At 29.1% G+C, this 24,638-nt stretch overlaps 1 protein-coding gene across 1 annotated transcript; it reads right to left on the bottom strand.

Moving 5' to 3' along the window:
- Positions 1-992: 992 nt before the first annotated feature.
- On the bottom strand, positions 993-23,949 carry LOC108908066 (lysozyme). The gene is made up of 4 exons (XM_018711975.1): positions 23,768-23,949; positions 10,178-10,273; positions 6,779-6,945; positions 993-1,374 (listed from the first exon to the last, which is right to left on the bottom strand). The coding sequence occupies exons 1-4, from the start codon at positions 23,820-23,822 to the stop codon at positions 1,225-1,227; spliced, it is 468 nt and encodes a 155-aa protein (XP_018567491.1). The 5' UTR covers positions 23,823-23,949; the 3' UTR covers positions 993-1,224.
- Positions 23,950-24,638: the final 689 nt, after the last annotated feature.

Below are 24,638 nucleotides of genomic sequence, written 5' to 3'. Positions count from 1 at the left end.
CAATAAGTAAAACTTATTTTAAACATGTAAAAGTTGTATCCAATTTTGATTTGTTTTCAAGTGTAATAAGTTTTCAACGATATCGCCACTGGCTTGTAGACTTTTTCTGAGTCGTCTTCAAAGACCCTCCTTGCTCATCTGAGTTGTAGATGTCTTTCTTTACCTACTATCGACTGCGAACAAAAGTCCAATAGTCTGAGGTCTGGAAATCCTGCAGGTCAACTAATATGTGCACCGCAATCAATTAATCCCAGGAAACAATATATTTAGGATATTTTATTGTGACGGTATAATTTGAGAACAAATGAGAATCGGATAACAACATCTGGATTTTTTAAAATATCTTTACGTGTAGGATTAATACACCTCTAGAGTTTGATGGGTCCCTTCCGAATCATCCTGTACATATTTGAGAAGAAAACTATTTTGTAATATCCGTGAAAAAGCAGTCTTCTTCATTTGCAGTTGTGCTAATTTTGTTAACAAAATTAACAGGGCTATAATAGTCAGAAGATTTGAGGATGCCATTATGTTTTTAGTTTATCTGAGAATATTTGAAAAAAAAAACACTTAAATTCGTATCTGAAATTAGAATTAAGTTTATTTATTGAATCTTCACTGAAGATTCAAATTGGCTGTAATTTCAAAGTTAGTTAGTACCCTTGCTGAAATGAATAATGAGAATCAACTGGAAATTAGAATACTCATCTTAGGGGTTGCTAGTAGGCAACTGCTTATACTGCCAAATAATAATAACTTTATTTTCAAAAAAAATATTTTATATGGAATTTCTAAGTAAACTTAATAAACAAAATCCTTATCTTATTGTACTATTTACGTAGATATAATTTAATACATTCTAATAGAATATGTTTTATACACAAGAAATATATATGTGGTGCCGTATATATGCACTATTACCGTTGCTTACTCAGTTCATATATTAGGATAACGCAAGAGTACCCAAAAAAAAACAATTTTTACAAAAATTGAATTTTATTTTAAAATTCTCACAGCATAATATGACTATATCATTTAAATTAAAGCATATTACTATTATTATATTTCCCAGCATCAGTTACTTTACTGGATATAAAGTTAATTCCCGATATAACTAAAAATTTTAATGAATGTTTTATATAATATCAAAAAGGTAAATTTGGTAATTCATACAATAGTTGAATATTTTTTAAAGAATTTAAAAGTAGGAAAACATGTATCAACTTAAGGTCTGAGCTGTCCAACAATTTGCTTGCATTGTCTATAACGTTCTCCGTATGGTTCTGGGAGTGGTACACCCTTACACCCATATCCTCCAGTTTTATGGATGGTAGCGAAATCATCACAGTCGATTTTTCCATCACCAGTACAGTCCTGTAAAGTAATACACCATTAGTTTGTTTTATAAACAAAAAAGTCTATAAGAAAATCTGATAAAAGTACTTATTTAATTTAATTACATTTTTTTTAAATTAGCCATTTCGATGGAAAATTCGATTCTCTACAAAATTTTTCCTATGAACTATACCGAAAATTTGCCTCATTTTCGTGCTATATTTAAAAAACTGCAAAAGTGCATTTTCAGTTTCAACCCTCTAATTTAATAGCCCCCCCCCCGCGGTTTTTTCATTTTTAATGACCCTTCGAACAAGTCATGTGATGAAAATCCTTGAACGTCTTATTTTCTTCCTTTTTTGCAAAAAATAAGAATTAAAACGTATAAGATTTTAAAGAAAAAAAATGTTGAATTTGAATTAGCTAAATACTTTTAACATGGAGTAGCTATGACATTTTCGTGTAAAATTAATGTTGCACTTAGTACACACACTTTTTTTGCAATTTGTTTATTTATCTAGTATAAATTAAGAAACCACAACAGTTACCTTAATTTGTTCTTCATAAAAAAAAACTTAATAAAGTAAGTAAGTAAAATTAATGCTTTGTTAAATAATGTCATCCACTACTCTCCATTTCCACTTCAAAGTGAGACAATGAATAAAGAAATTCTATTTGGAGGGGTTTTAATTGAAAAAAATAAAGATTATACCAGGATTTTGTCAGGAAAAACAAGAACTTGAAAAAGATGTAACAACAAAACCAGTCCCTTATGAAAAAATATGAAAAAAAAAATAGTACCTAATATATCAACGTCGAAGGAACAAATTTCACCGCTATTATTTGTATTATGTAATATGTTGGCATAATATTTAAATTTAGATATTCCTCTACATTTATCATTTACTGACTGTTGCTAATTGGTACAATCTGTACAGAAAGCTAGTTTTAGTTATTGAATTGCATTTTTTTCTTTCTTAGTTAATCCTTAATGGATTGGAACTTTTAACGAATAAGTCCGGTTTGAGTGTATAACAGGATTCGAAGCTGATTTTATCACCTGTTATTTATAAACAGGTTAACACGACGAAGACACGAAGAAATAGCTGAGGTGACTGTTCATCTAAATATAGAACTTATTTGTTTGTCTCCCCTTCAAACAAGAACATAATTTATAAAAAATAGTTTGTCGCGATATTCCTCATTTTGTTTGAATATGGTTGATCAAAACACTTAATAGCAATAATTTTTTTATCTTTTTAAATTTTCAACCAGTCAAAAGAGAAATACATATTTAAAATGTTTACAAGATATTCACTTTGTTTACACTATAAATCCAATTTTAATGGAAACATAAAATACTGTTTCAAATAAAACTTGTAGTTTTTATTGGAGGAAGAGAGAATGGTATATTATTTTTCAAAAAATCTCATCCTTCAAGGGTTCAAAGACAAACTTTGTTTTGTTTAAAAGGCAATTTATATGTTTTATTCTAGAATATTGTTCCATTCATTATTTTGGATATTTTGTTAAAAAAAGATGTAGTTCAATTAATTGACCTTTATGAATACCACACGACACAAAGTTCACTGATGTCTATAATCGGTTTCTCGATACCAATACGGACTTTCAGCAGAACAGTGGTAGCCATTATTCGTCAGTCTACAAGAACCAGCAATATGAATATCGTTTTGTGTAAATAGGGCTTAATTAAAAAGCTGCTGTTAATCAGTTATTATTTCCTGGCCCGTTCAAAGTGATAATACGCAGTTTTTAGAAGTCGATGTGATATGCTATGCAAAACCGTACTTATCTTATCAACTTCGACGTCACCTGTTACATGAATGTTGTATAATAATGAAAAAGTAATATTAACGGTCGGTAGAAGGAAGCGCAAAAAACAAACGCTTAGGGGGGCATTCTGGAAGGAATGCCTAAATAGTCGAAGATAGGCAGTTGAAATGAGGACAGCGCGGAGTGAAAAGTAAAACGATCAGTGTAGTGTGAAAAATATAGAAGTAGTGGAAAATTAAGTGTTTAAACGGTATTAGTTAGCAGGTACTTGAAGTACTTTGTTGTTAATTGTTCTATGTAACCTTATGATTGTGATGATTATAGATGTTTCATCATAATAATTCTTTGTATGTTTAGCTTTCATTGTTTTATGCTCAGGGGCGTATATTTTTCTAAGGTAAAATTGTTACAATTATTATTAAAGATTGTTCCTTATTTATTAAATGTTAAAATATGTATATTTTGTCGTGACCGCCCAGATATTGCAATAGCAACTTCTTTGTTTCACTTTTAACTTGTTTTATCACGATTACGTTGTTATTATTATTGTTGTTGTTCTCCGAAATTTCAACTCATAGCTGGATTGCCTCCCGTATGGGACTCCAGTACCTTACCTATTATTATTATTATTGTTGTTGTTCCTCTGAAATTTCAACTCATAGCTGGATTGCCTCCCGTATGGGACTCCAGTACCTTACCTATTATTATTATTATTATTATTATTGTCATTGTTGTTATTATTGTTGTTATTATTATTATTCTAACCTCTTCAGTTTTACTTGGAAGTGTGTATAACTAATTTGGGGTTATCAGATGACATGTAGTGACACATTAAATGGGACAAGACTTATTTATCATTAGCAAAGGATCTTAATTTATTCCTTTGGTTAGTGGTTGTTTTTGTATTTATATTTGGGTGGTAAGAGCAACGATCGTGGGTTTCTCTGCCATGCTCTTTCCCTACAGGAGCTCTAGGTGAGCCTGGCACTCTCATTCTATGTTGGATGGTTGTTGATGTTTTTGTTGTTCTTTCTATTTGTCACATGTTTAATTTGAAGATTGTTGTACATAAATAATAAAGTTAGGTGTATTTACTCTGTCTTTGTTTTATAAAATAAAACCATACATCCCCTCTAAAAAAGTTAGTAGCCAGCGCCTTCCGGTCAATATAAAAAATAGATAGATACAACGTAGGCATTCCTTATGACGATCACATATTTTTGGCCGCAACTACGTTTAGTTATTTTTTGTCGATCGAACCGGGGTTGTTATACTACAATGCATCTTGAAATCAAGTTAGTTAATTTCTCTCTAAAAGGGGGGAGCATCTTCACTGGCAAAATAATATTCAAGTTAACAACACGTGAAGGTCGTAATGTCTCCAAAATAGTGTTTTTTCAGCAACTGTACATTTTTCAAACTAAAGATGTCTAAAGAGTAAAATAAATAATATTACGGAGTAAAAAATACATGTTGCCATTAAAAAAACAGGGTTGAATGTCTCTAAAGGGTGTTTAATGAGATAAAAAAAATCCATATTTTCCTTCCCTGGAGGATGCTACAACTTTTACTTGAAACAATTTTCTTCCAATCAAAAGTTGCCAAATGCATTCTGCGCTATCTCAAAATTTACGTTATTTATAAGTATAATCAAAAATGATATAAAATTTGCTAAAATTGCTTGTTTTCTGTTTTTTTATTACGTATACATTATTTTTACTATAATGGTTTTGCACTCCAAATTTAATTTTTACAAACTAAGTTTATTTAGTTGTAAACCAAATTCAACTTGTTAGGACCGACGGATGTAATTATTTATTAAAATATATACTTGAACCAAGTAACTTTTACCATTTATTTCAATATAATTTTTCAGCACTCCTCCCTCTTACGAAGAAAAAGATGATAAACGAATTACTAATCGCTAATTACTAATTAAACGAGTTTCAATGCACAACTTAATACATAAATAAAATCTTTAATTTGTTAACAAAAAATTTACATTTGTTTTGACTTTTTTTTTACAAAAGCTTAAAAAAAAACTTGATTTGCAAAAGGTTTGTTGTGTAAAATCTGTAACGGATCGATTAGTTGTATATAGATTGTCAGAGGCTTAATTGCTATTACTTTAATACGTGTGCATGAGCTTGGGTTTAGAAAAACAAAAAGGTATTATATACATATACCTAAGTAAAAAGAAATAATCACTTTAACAGTAATAAATGCCACCCACGTGGGATGAAAATAAATAGGTATAATAACTACAAGGTTTGTGGAAATTGTTTGCCTGTTTGGTCTTTTAAGTAATTTATCTAATAGAATCGTGGTCAACTTACCTTAACCTTCAGATGAATAATAATCATTGAAATGACCCACTAATCAATGTTATTTTTAATGTAATTTTGACGTTATTTTTTGGTTTTTCCATACTATAATAACTTATTTTTGAAGCTTCTTTACAACAACTTCGCAGTCTGAAGTTACATCGCACTTCACATTGTGATTAATTAAATAAGTCAGTTTAACATTTATTTTAAATAGGTATAATAATTTGTTTTGTTAAATTTTTCCTCTTTTTATAACTTTTGATTACAATATTTAGTTAACCCTATACTTTTAATGTTTCCTATAAGTTATATGACGTTTTGGTTGAAAATTCGTGTGATTCAACTTAATATTTGCAACCTTTACCTTATATCAACCAAAACTACGTTATTTTAACGTTTTTTAAATTATCGTTTTCACTGGGTTAATTCATAAGAACCATAAACGAAATATTAATGTAGTGGGAGAATAAGAAAAATTTCCGCGTTTCTAACAAGTTTCCCTACATTTAAAATATTTTAAAAGTTTTATTTTAATATAATATTTTTTTTCTAATATCTGTTCATTAGTATTGCTCGAATCAGTCACTGATACTATAAATCAGGTTGCTTTGCCAGTTGTTAGAATTTAGAATAAAAGTAAGAACGTGACTTTTATGATATAAACAATCTGTTACATAAAAATGAACAAAATCAAGTCATCTGTAGAAAAACAAACGAATGTAATTAACACATCACGCCACATGCCGTGTTAACTGGTGTCAGCACTACACGTCTCAGCACGACACAGGGCATAACCTCTAATGACATTATTTGAAAGTGTTGTATGTTTTGGAGATATTTCTATAAATTATATACTTGCATATATGCTCACTATGGTTCTAAACAATTTCTGATTCTAATACAATAAAATATTAAAAATTCCACTTTGAGGTGGACTTATTTTTAAATATTAATAACACGTGTGTTGTGCTTAAACTTGTTTTGGGCTTCTAATGACGTCGAAATAATATGTGTTCGCTTTTATTTAAAATAATATAATAAATATTTCTACCACAAGCTTAAAAGTTACTTGTCACAATGTAGTCAAGATGTGTAAAATAATATTAGTATAATTCAGTGTTTATGTTTAAAACCCATGTTATAAACACCATTTTAATTTAGTCCTAAGCTACCTCATATTAAAATAATGATTCAAATTCCGGACATCCAGTATTTCTCAAATCTTTTTTGATAACACTGCGTCATAAGGTAAAGTTATAAAAGTGCTAAAATTGCGATGTGATTTTACTCGAATTGTAAAGTATTGTTGAGTTTTAACGTACCTGCTGGAATTTGCTCATATATCCTTGTACGGCAAGAGCGGAGCAATAGGTGTCTCTGGCACAGTTGCTGTAGGCAGTAGCAGCTTCAGGAGACTCTCCTCCTACTGTTGGCTTGCCAGCATCGGCCCAATACGCCCATGTGATTCTGAACGGACCACATACATCACCTATTAATTAATATTAATTACAGTTAATATTTAATTACATTTTTAATACAGTTTTTAACTATTTCTTACATAATAGTACTAGTAATAGTCTAATAAATATGGATAAGGTGATATTAAACACACACACACACACGCACACTCACATATAAGTGAATGATGATTGAAATAAATTGAGTATGTTTTCATTATGTTTGATTTGCAATTGCAAACCACAATTTAAATAATTCATTAAATATTCTGTTTTCTTTTTAATTTATATATTTGCTCAATATCTCACAAATTGTCTATTAAGAGCTATGTCTCATTATATAAGGAGATATAATAACAATAATAGTTATCATAAAATATATAAAATTAATAACTACCTATAAGAACATTTTGTCATACAGACTTTTGATTTATTATGATTCTTCCTTATTCTAAAAATTTTATAACGACTTTCCCGTTATGGAGATATTTTTTATTTTTTCAAAACAATTCTAAAGAGAACAGGATATAAATTTAATGAAAATATTAAAAAGTGCAATATTTAATTATTGTAAATATAATCTTGTTTATAATATGTAATGTGTTTATTATCAACATTTATGAACTATGCTAACTTCCTGGTATACAGCACTGTCTATCACCTCATTTCTTATTTTAAGACATACTTTTATGAAGATAATAGTAACTGTAAACACTACAATTTAGGTCTATTTCACATCAAAACCTCTCATAAATTCATAACCTATCGAATATTGATAAAATATTTCTTAGGTAGGTCTTACTTGTTTAGTCTAAAAGTTCAAATAATCAAATTTGGAACTATTTTTCTCAATGTAATGTTTTTTTTTATAATAGGCAATCATATTTACTGTCCATGGTTTTAGTTTTATCCTCAAACCACAAAATAAAAGAGGTCCAAGAATGTGAGATCATTGAGTATGTTTTTTTTTAATATATGTAGGTATATAGTTGTTTCTACACGTATTCTATTTTCATGAAAAAATTAATATTTTACTACATACATTTTTGTGAGATGTTGGCAATATATACTATACAATTTAAAATTTCGACAAATTTTGTCTTAAAATTATACTCAAAGGGTAACATTGCAACTGAAATATAAATAGTTAATTGTTAATAAAATAAATCATGATAAATTGAATTTTGATGACCATAATGACTGACGATACCTATTTTTTAATCATTTGAAACACTCTATAATGTATAATAATTAATTACATCAATACTTCGTACAGTACTAAGTGAAAGTCTGAAATAAGTATACTTTACACTAAATATTCATAATACCAACAAATTACAAACTCAAAATAAAAAATATTGCAACATTAAATAAATATCTACTTAGGTTAATTTCATCTTCAAAAATAGAAAGTAACTATTTTGAAGTGTCAAATTTGAATAAGAATAGAACTATTAATATTCTATAGGTATAATATTATATAAGAATACAGAATGTGAGTCTGAAGTTTACAATAATTTTTCTATTTTGAGAATGGAAATGTTTTTGCTAATATCTGATTTAAGTAGTACAAGATGATACAAGAAAGCTACTTAAAAAACAATTTTAATGAAAAACACTCGTTAAAAATTTCAAACTTATGCTATTATTCATCAATTTTTTTATGCTGAATTCATAGAAAACGGCATTCTTTTGCAATAACGCTGTCTATGGGTTTCCACATTGAAGTAAATGACATTATGCAATCACCACGAGATAATGCATGAAAATACCTTTCTAACGACATATAACATTATGGGCATTTGATGAGCCAATTCTGAAAAAAATGTATTTTTCTGATCAGACATTAGGGGCTTCCTTTACCCTTTCTATCGAGAGATAGAACAAAATGTCAATAACAAAAGTTATGCGTAATGAATCCGGCTATCCATATTTATACTATTTAATATACCTGAATAGGAAACATTTCTGAGAAAAATTCAATTCTATGTTTTGGTACGTAGATTGCGCCCCCTTGCGGCCGAGCTACGAACATGAAAACTATTTCCAGCGATTTATCTTGGTCGATTTATTGAAATAACTTTTTCCCCCTAAGCTCTAGGGCCTATAATTTCCCTAATATAGTACCTCACCTACCTTAGTGGGACACCTTGTATATTATTAAATTTTCAAATATTTGAAACTTTTTGGGACACCCTGTATTTTAACATATATGAAAATATTCTCCCGCCAATGCACTGTACTCATATAGGGTTTGATGGATGTATATTTTAATAATGAGGGTTATACGAGGAAAGAAAAGAAGTACGCAATAAAAATACATATACAGGTTGTTTTAGAAAAAACTACTATAAACATAAGACATTTTCTTATTATTTTATTCTTATTCTTATCATTTTCTTACCGCTTTTTGTGTTTGAAATATATGGGCGCCAAAGAAATATTTTTTAAATCGAATTTTGGTCATACCCCTTCCAAAAAAACAATGAAATATAAAAAAATGACTGTTCCAAAAGGCAACCAGTTTTTTCTCCTTAATATACAAGGTGTCCGGAAACGAATGGGCCATACTTGAAGGGTAAATTACTTGGATGAAAATAAACCAATTTAGATCAAGCTAACTTAATCCATAACAAATTTTTGTTATGGATTAAACAAATTTTTCGAAAGCCGGCAACTTTTTAAGGAAGCAAAATTATCTAAGGTAACTTGATCTAAATCAGTTCGTCCAGGGAACCTACTCTTGTAGTATGCCCATCCGTTTTTGGACATCTGTATATTAAAGAATAGTAGCTGCTTGACTTTGGGACAGACAGTGATTTTCTCAAAAGCGGGGAGTGTTCAGAGATATCAGCAAGAATACTGATACAATTTTACATTGAAATATACATACGAGTACATATTCTTTAAAAAACCCTAACCTAAAAAAAGGTACATCATAAAATATCATAGGGAAAAACGGTAGTAGATCTCTAGCAGATGGTAAAAAAACTGATAACAATAACGTATTTAGCAAATTGTTTTTTGAAATTATGGCTAAAATTTAACCGAAACCCTTTTGATGTACATACATACATACATACATACAGATATACCTATCTAATCTATCAATTGAATGAACGAAAATTTAATTTGTGCAAGTTATCCTTGTAACCCTGTAGAAAATCTAATGCGAGCAGCAATCAACTCCAGCGAAGATTTAAAAAATTGAATTTCTTCCAAACTTACTATTTCCAGTAAACATTAACTAGACACTATACATACCTGAGCATGCGCTGGTGGTGTTACAGGCAGAAATGGCTTCACAAATACAGCCAAGGCACTGTTGGGTCACTGGCAGGTCACTTTGGGAGGCGACATCTGCAGAATAAATAATTCGCTTTAGTGTTTTGGAACTGTATGGGCGTAGACAAGTTTATCATGACAATATCTGAATTATAATTAGCGTTTCAGGTGAAAAAAATTACATCTAGCGGTTACTGACGTCATATGTAACAATCGGACATAAATGTTTTAGTGGCTATATCTAGAGATAAAGGAACGTAGGATATAAATCAAGCAAAGAATATTTAATAAGGTTTCTCTGAAGAATTATTTAATATGTAGATAGGATGGTGATCTTTTTTAATTATGAGAATATAAATATCTTAAATGTAATTTATAATACACTAAATCAAATTATACTAATGGAACACAAATACGAAATCAGTAACCATAATAATTAATCATATCTACAGGGTGTAACAAAAATAAGGTTACAAACTTCGACAGCAAATAGAACACTTATAAAATTAGTAGGGGTACCTACTTCATAAAAAATGATTGCCTAATAGACCGGGAGATATTAGACTGAAGTTCGACGACGTCTTTCTCGTTTATGCCTCTGAGAGTACTGAAAGGTAACCGAGAGACAAGTACAATAAACTAAATTTAAAAGATGGGCTGCGGGACACCTTCGTGAAAATTCAATTTTACTTTTCAAAAAAATAATGTGTACAGCGACGTATTTCTCACTTATGCCATGTTCGTAAGTTGAAGAGAAGTATCGATTTTATCACGAAATTTTTTTGGCATAAGTGTCGCAAGACCTAAATATGGAAAACTTTGTAAGAAAATGTGGAAAAACATCTTTATTTGTCTACCAATTTCTCATTAATGCCAATTAGAAATATGACATCATTATATTCGAAAAGCTCATAAGAAACATTGGCATAAGTCCTACTAAGGACTAAAGAAAATAGGGCTTTGGAAAAGCTACGGAAAATTTTTCGTTTTGGTCAACGTTTTTCTCGTGAATAAATTAAAGCTTATTGCAAAGAAAATAATGAAAGTATTCATTTTTTTTAAAGTTCATAAGTCCCTGGTGAGGACTATATGCTAAAAATTTTCACAAAGGTGTCCCTCAGTCCATCTTTTAAATTTAGTTTATTGTACTTGTCTCTCGGTTACCTGTCAGTACTCTCAGAGGCATAAACGAGAAAGACGTCGTCGAACTTCAGTCTAATATCTCCCGGTCTATAAAGTACTTTCTTGGTGAGATACAGGATGCGGAAGGTGAAAAAGTAAATAACATTTTCTTTAATATCTTTCGATTACCTACTTCGAGCTAATTTCGTGAAATTTCATATCCGGGGGTTTTTTGGGATGAGAAATTCGAATTTATCGACGATTTCGTTGTATCTGCTAAAGGGCGACCGAGTGACCATTAGGACGCATTTAAACTGCCAAAACTTTTTGTGCCACGGTGTATTTCACTTTGGACTGGAAAAATCTTTTCCCCCAACTTTTCTGCTTAAAAAATATATATCTACTCTTTAATGTCAACCGTTTTGAACAAAAGGCCCTTTAAATTTGTAATTGCATTATTTTATTTATATACTTAGCTAAAGAAATTTTATAAATTTTCTAAAATAAAACATTTCTTAACAAAGGTGGTTTCATACTGTTCTTTAAGGATCGCAAACTCGAAATAACTTTTAAACGTTGACAATATAAGAAATATTATCATACCGTTTAAGTACTGCAAACATTTTTATGTAAAAACAAACTTTTAAAACAGATAGGTAGGTATGTGTTATAACAATATTAAACATAACAAAGAAAGCTTAAATTATTTTTTTCTAACGCTTCTATGTTGTTCTTTCTTTTATTTTGTACAAGATATAGACATGCAAGAAATACCATCTAAAAAACATAAACAAACATTTTTTTTAATACTGAGCTTCACATTAAAAAAATGTAATTTGCAATATGTTACCAAAATAATATAGAAAATAATGCTTACATAAAAACAAATAAATTTGTTTTAACATACTTTACTTTTTTACCGTTCTATCTATGGAATAATATTAAAGATCAATGTTTTATGAAAATTTCTTGCGATTTCAAAAAATATATAAAAAATCAGTTGTCTATTGCATTTGAAAGATGTCAAACGTGTTTTTTTAATAGAACACTCTGTAGAATTGCCGCTTTTTGGAATTACAGTGACATATGTATATGTTATAAATTTGTTTTGACAATTTGCACAGTATTTTGATTTATTTACCAACCCTCCATAATGGATTAACTTAATGAAACCACTTCATATTTATGCTTTTCCGCAATTAAATTTATTGTAGGTCTTTACATATTTTTACATACCTATTTTGTTACCTAACTAAAAAATACCATATTAAAAGGCGTTTTTTAACTTTTTCTTATAAAGTAGATAATAATTTTATGATCACCAAAAAGTCTTAATTTGACCTCCATGTACTTAGTTCTTTCTGCGAAGGATTCTGAAAGATAAAAATAAAGACCTAATAATTTATGTTGCCCAAGGAAAAAAATATTACACCAAGTTTAGCATTACTATTAGTGATGCTGATAACAGAGTAGGTAGGTACTATAAAAAAAAACTTACTTTAAATATATGGTCTCTATCTAGAACAGGATAAAGATATTATAAAACACCATTAATAATAAAATATTTTTTCTTCAACGGCAGAAAATATATCTACACAGTCGTTCCATGGCAATCTTGACTAGATGAGGATCAGGATTAATAAATAAACCAAAATATTGTGGAAGATAAGACATTCATATATCATCGTAATCAGAAAAAAGAGAGGAATCCAAAGAACGACATTAAAAAAAACTATTTATTTATATTTTTGAAATCCAAAATTCAATAATTTTTTTTACATATTTTTTTGAAATCGCAGAAAATTTCCTAAAACATTGGTCTTTACTATTTTTTCTACATAGAAATGTAAAAATGTTATAAAATCTTGTATCCACGGGCTCCAAATATAATTTTTTCCAGTACTTCATGATAGACGTCCCATACTTACATAAATACACCCGTTTACAAGTATTCAGGGACAGAAAATATTAGTCGTACCTATTAGATGTATTTTTTGCAACTGTGCCAAGGAAAAAATATGCATATTATACTTATAGGTATTTATGTTTCTTTTTTTCATATATAGATATTAATTAAGTTTGGATTAAATATTTAAATACCGATATCCTGGTTGATAGAACAATATTTTTTATAGTATTACTTAGACTTTCAGATGTTACTGAGACAGAAAAGTATTTAGCCAACACCCATCAACACCCAGTCCATTTAAATGGGGCCAAAAGTATCTAGCTATAAAAGTTTTTAATTTATACCTAAGATAGGTAAGATACATCTATAAGAATATTATTGATATATAGGTAAGAACAGGACTACGTTGCGGTCTTCTAAATATAGATGATGAATGTTTAAAATGGAAAAATAAAGGTGGATTCAAAGAACCCATGCCGTCATCAGTGGAAAGTTCAATACGTGATCAGAACAGTAACCTTGTTCCTAAAAACCTGAAGTATTTTTATAACACTGAACAATACACAAATTTTATTTATAGAATTTATAATAGTTATGGCACGAGCAATAACGGAATCATAAAAAGTCAATGGTGGGTAATGGTTAGGAATGTGCCCGCGTTGAAAAATTGCGTTTAAATAATGAAAGTATAGAAAGCGGTTTGATAAAAAGTGTGAAGTAATTTGGAATTACACGGATACGTTATGCGCGGTTATCGAGATTAAATAAGTAGAAGGATAATAGTGTGAGGTACGAAGTAGGCACAATTAATTTAAAACAATCACGAAAAGATATCTATAAAAACGTAGGTACATACTGGGTGTAACGTAAAGGTTGGGAATAAATTAAACGGTGGATTATTTGGTTTAAAAAATGATTTTTTCTCATATGAAGTTATGCTCTACGGATTTTCTTTTCCAAGCTACAGGGCGCTAAAAAGTTTCAAAAAATTTAGTTTTTCTCCAATAAATTTCGAACATTATAAGATAATGGAACAAAATTTTAGCCTTAGCTTAATTTGATAATCCCCTAGTTACAGGAAAACAATTGACTTTGTAAGTTACTCAATGCCGGGCGTACGGATTGTACCATAAGGTTTTTCGAAGAAAATTGTGGTACGCCACTGGTAAAAACATCTATTTAATATTTGTTTATGATCTAGTTTTTATTTTAAACAAAATTACCCTCTTGCGTTTTATTTCTAGCTCTTGTAATTTTTCCGTAAATAAAACTTTTGTAAATACCATTTTATCCCACTGCTAACAGAGGAATATAAAAATAACAAAAGCATTATGAAGTACGCTTTGACTTTGACCGAACATGGTGAAATAGGCATTGAAAAAAGATTTTTGCATTGAAAATGATATTAAAAAACTAAATTTGTTGAAATTTTTTAACACCCTGTAGCTTGGAAAAGAAAACCCGTAGAGCATAATTTTATATGACAAATATTTATTTTTTAAAATAAAAAATCCACTGTTTAATTTATTCCCAACCTTTATGTTACACCCTGTATATACACTTAGATTTAATATTATCTTAATAGAAGAGCAAATACTTAAGTACCTGTTTGATTAAAATACACAGAGTGTTTACAAACTTAGAGAGGATTTTTTATGATGAGTAGAATGCGTTAATAATAAGCATTTTAAATAAAGGCGAAACGGCGCATAAAATTGATACTTAATAGATAATCAAAATTAATACAATTTTGAGCACTTCTGAAATCTCCTTCTAGGTAGGTACATGAAAAGAGAGGAATAATTGTGGAAATTCACATAGGTTTTTTATACCTATATTTGTAATAGTTTTTATACCTACCTACACAAAAAAAAATGTACCTAAATGATACATGTTGTAGAATTACACGTTTAAATGTAGGTAGGTATATTTTCTTTTTGCGATGTATTCTTATCTTTTACGTTGTACTTTTACATTTTAAAATGTATTATTCCTAATCCTTTGTGTGTTTTTACTATGCCTACTTATTTGTAAATATACGAAAGAAGTGCAAGTTTACCTGACCTGATCTCAACCAATCAGATTAATCATGTGCAGAGAACTCAGCTATAGTTGTTCTGTGGGCATGTTTAGATTTATTTGTGGCGTAATAATATAACCCACTATTTTAACTACCTAAATATAATGTTCTAAATAAATACTGAGGTAAGTAAATAATATGACTTTGTGTAAATTATATAAATCTCTCGGTATATATTCATTTAAAGTTATTGAGGAGTATGAGAAACATCAATAATAACCGTATTGAACTTTGCTTAACTTTTATACGCGGCCATCCAGATTGAAGTTTACTGTTTAAGACCTACTTTACTTATTTTTTTACTTACACTATATTTTGTTTTCAGTTTAATGTTTTCATGAAGTGGTTATTGCTCTCGAAATCATTCAAAGATCTCAACGTTAAATGTACCTGGACGAGAACTCGGGCAAAATTTTGATTCAGAAAAAATCTTCATATAAATGAAAATCGCAGTAAAACTTTTCCCAGAAAATACATAATGTTTTTCCTTATAGGTACCTACTTAATTATTTTAAATTAGAAAGAAGAATTTTATGGAAAAATATGTAGGCATTTCATTTGTCTTCGATAAGTATATATTGTTTATTTAATAACTTCTCTTAAAAAAAAGTCTTAAATTAAGGCAAAGTTTATACGGTTTTCGATGGTTTATACGGCTTCCGAGAGTATGGTAGGATTTAAGATAATGTAAATTTACGTTATGGGTGAATTACACAAAAAGTCTAAAATTACATTATTAATGTAACTTTACCTGTATGATGTAATTTTACATTACCCACTGTGGCGTTGAAATAACCATGATCTAGTGCGAAATTTTACATAAAATGTTTATGAGTGCGGTAACAATGAATTAATGGACATGGTATAGTAGAATATGAAGCTGCTGATAAAAACTATGAACTAACTGCACATTTTTGTGTACAGTGATTTGTGTAAACACACCGAGCCAGCTGAGCCATCAATATAGACAGAGGACCCAAAAATGTTTCTTGCCATTACTTTGGTATGTCAGTGGATATTAAAAATGGTTACGAAATCTATTTGAAAAAAATATTTTTTCTCCAAATATCGTCATCAAGTTTGTAAATGCCCTGTACATCTATATTATTAGATACGTAGTTTATATTTATTGTACTAAGTATTTAAAGACGAAACTTGTTCAATTATTGTGCCTAGATACCCAACAAGGTAGTATAGGCATCTCACATGCACAGAAGCCAATAAATGGACAAAGCAGCATACCTACTTACAGTCTTGCTATATTAAAGACAACTCTAGTTTATACATCTGTGCGCAATGTTTGTTTCAAAACTGTAATGCAAGGGAACAACGACAAGTGAATATTAGAAATAATCCTAACGATTTTTTTCAAATTCTTTCCTACTATTTCAGCGTTATAAAGTGATTGCCACATAGTGATTACTCCAATCCAAATTAGTAAAAATATTATTTTTTTTAAACACATCAATATTTTCCATGTAAATGAATTGAGCGAATCCCCTTTATTGGATAACTAGCACCACCGATTTAACAAAACCTAACTTTCCCTTGTGGGGATTTATAAAAAAATAAAGGTTATTCTTCACCTGTGGCTATAATACAAAAAAGGGAATTTTATAGAATAGTTATATCAGAAATTCTGTTGTAATAAGATTATGTCTTCAGCCAAATGGTAGACATTTTGAACAAAAATATCTTTACTGTTTTTTTCAATAAATTTTCTGTGTTTTTACGTTGAGTACGGTCATACACATTTTCATAAAATAATGTCTTTGTTAAAAACGTTATCTAAATATGTTTTTATTATTTGAGTACCTTCACGTTAAACGACTCAAAGATTTTTTTGACAGTTCAATTTCATTACGAAAATTCCCTTATTGCGTGCATTACATTTTTAACCCCGAAATAGTACCAAAAATAGAAAAAATCACGAAAATATCATAAACTATAAAAATGTGTAAGTTCTAATTTTAACAAAATCGTAATTAAATTTTCCAAGAAAACTCAAGTTAGCCTTGAGCAAAAAAATTTATTTTCAAATTGTACATAAGTAATACAAAGGTTGTTTCATGTTTAAATGAATAGTCAAAACCATATCTTATTGTCATTTAGGTAATTCATTTTTATTAGCATGAAATACCAAAAAGATATAAATTAGACTCAATATTTGTTTAAATTTACAAATGTAATAATACACAGGGTATTGAAGAAATGAAGTTAGGCATTATCTAGAAGAACTGTATAATCGGAGATAATTTTGAAGTTTGAAGAAATTGATTTATTGCAAGTTTTGTGCGACAGTTTTTTGTAACATTTATATGAACGAATTTTAAGTAGAACGTATACCTACTACTTCAATAAAATTTGGTTATAAATAACAGTCCAGATTAAAGACATGTGCACATTCATTAAATATTTAATTTTCTTATAAATAATGACTGAACAATGAACCCTTTTCAATGGCCTCAACATCACGGTTAATTACAGGTAGTAATAAATTTATACACTAAAGTAGTATTAGATACTCAAATAATAAATGAATGCATCATTAAATTTTTTATCGTAATTGAACCTAAAAAATAAACAAAGCATCACAGATAAGTGGGTGACTTGTCGTTGTTGTCAAGTTGTCAAAAATTCATTAGGTACATTGATATTCTATCCATTATGGTATCATTAACCTCCGAAAACAGAGTCAGTTACAAGTGGCTTGACTGATTTAATAATATAGACGAAGCGATAGGAACGTGACGTCAATTCCTTACTATTTTTAAACTTTAATTCTTTTCCAGTGGTTATCATTATAAAAAAAAAACTAAAACCATACGGTAGACCAACGGTTCTTAACATTTGTTTACCGCGGACCTCCTGTCAATATTTTTATGTTGTTGCGGACCCCCGGTTACTCACTTAGATATAAGGTTTTGAAATATTAATTCTAAATTACATACCAAAAGTAAATTCTGAAAAGATAAACAATAAGTTACACTCTGACATAAGAGAGTGTATTTTCTTAATTAATTGTTATTATTGATTAAATGTTCCTAAAAACTTCGAGGACCCCTTGGGAGGAGTTGGCGGATCCCCAGGAGCCCGCGGACCACAGGTTAAGAACCACTGTGTAGACAATAAATATTGTTAATCTATGGCAATATTGAAATTTGTGAAAAATATACAGTGCCACTTTGGCAATGTAGAAAGTCATAATGGCAAAGTGACAAATATTCGTAATTTCTAAGAATCTTTTTACTGTTTCATAATATTTAAAAATAAAATCCGAAAAAGGCATATTTCAATATACAAATTTAGCCCCCAATGTCCACTGCTTGCGTTAGTTACACCTTTATTTTTCAACGGTTTTAGAAGTTACCAATTTGTCTATCTTTTTTATAATACCCTCCTCCAAACATATTCGAATATTTGTCTTTTATAAAAAATGTTACATTTGCATTGTATTCTAATTACGTAAGTTTTTATGTATAGGTTGTACTACCAGTATCTAATAAATTCATAAACTGAATTAAGCTCTTGACTTGTTACGCCCACCTGTAAAATATATTCCATTCAAATACGTATACAAAACAGTGATTATTATTAATAAGTCCACGAGTCTATTTGGAATTTCCCCGGATACAATTTTAATGTTAATTTCATCATCACATGATCGAGGAGCCAAAGATGTCACGAGTGTCACGAAATACTTTTCATCACCCTTTTGTTTTTATGTTAATGTCGTTTGTTCTTTTTAAGAATCCTAGGTGGAACATGTTTATAAAAAATGCAAATGTGTATAATATTTTCAAGGTTTACCCAGTTTTACATATTTGGAATTTACGGATTCACAGGCGACCTTTTTATTATAATTCGCTAATTTATTGCCGAGATTTTTTATATAATTAACATAGTTTTATTGTTTAAACCAAATTTTAATTAGAAACAAGTATTTTAATTAGTCATATAATATGACTACTATACCTACTATCAAGTTATGAAGAATAGAAGGTATATTCTCGCGAACAAAAATTTGTTTGACGCGTGACGTCACGTGGAGAGTTGTTTAACTGGTTCACTAATGAAGTTAATAGGTATTACTTATGACTATACGTATCTAGGGAATAAAAAATAATTTCACAATAATTACATGCATTTCATATTACCAACATTATTCGGTAATTCTGATATAGGTTTTTAGAATTTTTCTTCGATTTTGACCATTATTTTATTACTCTTTTGTCTGTTTTGAAAAAAATTAAGCATTTTTGGTGTTAAATATATGTTTACATCCGCAAGCTTCAACCCATTTTTGTGTATTTTCATTACTTGAAAAATGAGGAAATGTACTTATATTCCGTACAGTTCGTACGGCATTTGTTGAAATAGAATTCCAAGAAGGCTCCTGCGTCACTTTTTTTTAATTAACCGCATTCGACACCCGAGGCAGAAAGACACTGGCGGCGGCGGCGCGGCGTTCACTGTAGCAGCTTGCAGTGTATACTATATTTTGCAGATACGAAGGCATGTTTCTTCGGTTGTTTTTTTGGAATTCTACCTCCACAAATATTGTACGGACTATGGTATATGGCATTAATATTGTTTCTTTAAAATGCCTACTTTTAAAATATTATGCCAAAAGGCTTATAATGAAGGTATACAGAAATTTTTATCTACACTTTTCTCAAAACGGGTTGTATCTACAGATTGGAAACATTTATTTAGCTACGTCAAAATTGAAGGTGTGTTATTATTTTTTGTTTATAGTAAAAAGTAAAAAACAACTCGTAAAACTGCAAATAAATAAATAAGTACATATCAACTTTAACACCCAGTATCTTCAACATTTTGTTGACATGATGTGTAATATATCTAAATATTAAATTTTGATTATAATCCACAGTTAAATGTTGTACCATTAGGTACATATTACTCTATAGGTAGGTATATATTTCCATTATAATGTTTTATCTGTACTTTATTATTCTAAATTTTAAATATTTGTTAATGAATATTAAGTGTATCTCATATTCGAACAAGTCCCATTAAGGGAGAAGTTATATTTATACAAAGAAAACCTGCCTGACTACATTACAGTCTTTAATAAACTGCGAAATGTTTTCTTCTTATGAGCAATTAAATCAGCATCACCTCATTCATAAAACATTAAGTTTTATGGAAACCCGTCCTTAATCTACCATTAATTTTTATGGCAGTTCAGTGGCGGATCTAAATACTTATCTTGTCCACGTTTTATAGCTATAATTAAAACGAGTGAATCACAATTTTTAACCTGAAGATGTAACCATTTAAATGTAAATGTAACAAGGCCCATTATTGAGCATTAAACAAGTTTTTGAAGCAGGAGATGTCTATACCTTCTTTACCTGCAAGTATTCTAAACGTTCCTGTAGTATAGATAGTGACAAAATGACAAAATTTAACTAAAAATCGATATTACCTATATTGCCTAATGCTATTCATTGGTGGTATAATTTTAGTTTTTTTTTGTTTCATCTGAATATTGCATATGTGACAAAAAAAATTGATTAAACAAACCCTTACATCAAAAGGAGGTTATTTTTATGACACTGTACTTATATCTGCCAAAAAATAAATAAGTTACAGCCATTTATCACATTTAAGCGCATTTATATACTAAGTAATTTATATTTAAAATACTTTGCCACAGAAGTATTTTGTTTTTAAGTATTTTAAAATACTTTTGTATTAGTATTTTGTAATTTTTATTTTTAATACATTTTGAAAGTATTTTGCCCAGCTCTGGGCTCTATATTAGGCACTTTTGTTAGTTAACATCTCGAAAATCAATCCCTTTTCGTTGTCAAAACTAGCAATTACGCTTTTTTTGTTACCTAGTTTTAGCTTTTAGCTTTATGACTATTTTAGGTTGGTCTATTTCTGCTACCATGGTTAAACACTGATGCCAGGAGATGAGCAACATGAAAATTTTGCCGATCCCCTACTTTTTCTTAGTGTAGAGATCTTTTACTTGCCTAACATTGTTTAGACAAGGAACCAACCATTTTACATCCTTTTCGAGGGGTTGGTTCCTATATAGACCTCACCTAAATGTGTATAGCTTCTGTGAATACACCGATAGGCCACTAGAAGATGGACGAGCATCGCGAGCCTTCCTCGGATGGTCACCCATCCTAGTACTAACCGCCATCAGCGGTACTTGATTTTTCATATAAACGATTGTTATCTAATTAAAATAGAAACGTCATTCCTAATTTTGAAAATGATACCAGGATAATTTTCGAAACATTAACTAATTACTATTTTTTATTCGTTTCCACTTTTCAGCGTGAGATTTTTGGTTGGGCAAAAATTGTTTCATAAAAATGACTGCTTTTTGTGAATAAAAAATTGATTTTGCAGTATAAATATTAAAAGTAAATAAGATATTCCCAAAAATTCCCAATGAATTTAAACTAGTTTAATTTATTTTCGGAAAATATACAAATTGTTTAACTAATTCTATCATTTCTAATTTCTTGATGAAATTATTGAAGCTACGATAATGTTCATCACCATTTTTATATTAGCTGTACCAATGCAATGTAATAAAAAAATATAATAATTTCTTGAATAGGCCATAAATTGGAAATATAAAATGAATGTAAATTAAAGTAAATTTTGAATATGACGCATTCAGACAAATATTTGATCATATTCTGAAGGTGCTAATATACATTTTAGTCAAATATCCGGCAAACAAATTATATGTATATAACAGTTCAATAAGCATTATACCGAGAAGGATAATCGACTTTAAAAATAAGACAACACTGACTAACCAGTGTCGAAAAAATATTAGCTTAAATCTACATACTATTAGACTCATTATATAAAAACCCGTTGACAAGGTAAACCCATATGATTTCATGTTGTATAACCTTGTAAGATTTCATCTCGTAATTCTCACATAGGATGCAGGATGATGTCACTGGCTTTCCTAGTCACTTAATATTAACTGAAATTTGATAAACTATTAACCTTTGATTTAAATATATAACTGGATAATGCATTTAAAAGACTAAATATTTTTGTTCATATAATCGAATTACTTTGTGTATTGATAATAAAATTTCCATATAACTGTTATCCTTTATAATAATATTAATATTATTTTCACAAATTACTTTTTTGTATTAAATTTTAAAATATGCCAATATAAGTGACATGAATTAATTGTCCCATTTTGTAAGACCAATTAAAAAATATATAAATTTATTTCGAAATACTTGTTAGGTTAGAACTATGTCTTTATAATATTATTTTGAATGCATTTTGAAAGTATAATAAATGATGTACCTAATAAAATTGCAATTTATGTAATTGTTTAAACAATGTGGTTGTCAAATTTCAATATAAGTATTAATTAGTTGCCCACCTACTGTATTTCTAAAAATATCAGTTACAAGCTGACTTAAGATTATAATGTTAAGAATAAATGATATAGCGTAGTAATTGATGTCTTAATTTAAGTATTGCAATATTTCAGTTGGCTGTAATTTTTTCAACAACAGTTTTGTTCATCTAAACAAATATTAAGAAATTGATTGTTGTTGTTGTAAATAGGTATTTATTGGTACTTTGAATACAATTTTGTGTCGAAATATGTAATTAGCATACTATATCTACGTACAGGGTGAAATATAATACCTGCGAAAATATTGGCGTTCCAGTGAGTACGTAGGTATTCAAAATTAATGAAAACCTTACATAGAAGGTGATTATTTCAATGCTATTATTATATGATTTCAAAAGTAAACATATTATGACAGTTTTAGTTATATCTATCCCCAATACTACACTCCTGTATTTAAAAAAATATATATGTAGTATGCATATACGCATTTGTAAACAATAATTAAATTAACAAAAAGACTTTTACTTTAATATCCTATATCTCTGATACGATGTCTGTCACTAACAGCCAAGCATTTTTAATACACCCTATATAAAAACATTTCCTACAAAATATACCTACCTATACCTGCATAATAACCTTCAGACATGCTACTTTGTTGTTTAGTATATTTAAGAAATAAAAAGAAGTTATATATTTTTTTATAAATAAGGAAAACTATTAAGTACTTACTTTGCTAAGTTGAATTAAAAAATTATGCCACACTGTCGTAAAATATATATGTAAAAACATATTTAATTAGATACACATAATAAAATCTATATTTCTGATAAAGTACAAATTGTAAACTAACAGCGACAATAATATAATAAACAGTTGTTTCAGAAAAAAGAAAAATAGAAACGGACTTGGCTTTAATTCATAAATAAATATATTTATTACCTTTATTTTGTAACTTACTACTTACTAGAGTATAAATAAATAAGTAATAGTGCTTTAACTTGTGTACCTTATGGAAACACTTGACAATAATGTATTAACAAATAAATCTAATATTTCTGTACTTACTTGCAGCGAAGAACGCCAAAACGGCAGCAGCGGCCAAGGTAAGGAACTTGTACATTTTTGAAATTCGTAATACGAAAAAACTACAAACTAACTAAACGGCAATGTCTTGCGTACTGGCGGAACCTTGTTTGGTTCAAATATTTATGTAAGTAGACGCGGATCAACTTATGTACTAGAGATCATTAATGTAGGGAACCCGTTCTTAAGCGGCGATTGCTTACATGAGCGTCGAGATAAGGTGGGAACGTTTACTGTTTTATTTTTATAACTAACTATTCCATAATAATTTTCGTTCGTAAACACTACTTAATATTAATTTGCCTCTTTGGCACAGGATATGATGGAAATTATTTTGTCTTGTCGGAATTTAATATCATTTAGTGCTAGTCTATGTTGGTATTTAAATTACACATTTATTAGATCTTTTTCAAATATATTTCAGAAGACGTCAATTATATTTCGGTTTAGCTAATTTTATTTCAACAAACGTAATTTGAATTTCAGGTTAGTCATATGTTTTTCAGAAAATATTTATTGCGTTTCAGAAGCATTTCAGAAAAAAATCAAATCAAATTATGGTATTTAAAATTATACCAACAAACGTTAATATAAAGTTAATTATTCCACTGTTATGGCCCGTATACATATAATTATACGCTTTTAGAAATACAGCCAATATAACTAATATCAAAATGTAATTCTATGAAATAAAGAGTGTTCCAAAAGTAACTCAGAAGAGTTGGCAGCATTGTGCAGAATCACATGTTGTGGTAAACACATTGCGGTTAGACAAAATGGAGAGTATGTAGCTGAGACTGTGCGCAAATACGTGGAATTTTTGGTAGAAAGAACGCCTCGAATGAAACAACAG

This window comes from Anoplophora glabripennis, unplaced genomic scaffold, assembly GCF_000390285.2.
Source record: "Anoplophora glabripennis isolate ALB-LARVAE unplaced genomic scaffold, Agla_2.0 scaffold152, whole genome shotgun sequence".
Classification (NCBI taxonomy): domain Eukaryota; kingdom Metazoa; phylum Arthropoda; class Insecta; order Coleoptera; family Cerambycidae; genus Anoplophora; species Anoplophora glabripennis.
Note: the sequence above shows the minus strand (reverse complement) of the source record. Positions and strands in the feature narration are given on the sequence as shown.

What these genes read in the sequence shown, in the direction of transcription:
- LOC108908066 (XM_018711975.1), bottom strand. Translation starts at nt 23,822, where the DNA reads ATGTACAAGTTCCTTACCTTGGCCGCTGCTGCCGTTTTGGCGTTCTTC. An exon ending in TTTGGCGTTCTTCGCTGCAA is followed by an intron (nt 10,274 to 23,767) that starts GTAAGTACAGAA and finishes TTTATTCTGCAG; the next exon opens with ATGTCGCCTCCCAAAGTGAC. An exon ending in ATATGAGCAAATTCCAGCAG is followed by an intron (nt 1,375 to 6,778) that starts GTACGTTAAAAC and finishes ATTACTTTACAG; the next exon opens with GACTGTACTGGTGATGGAAA.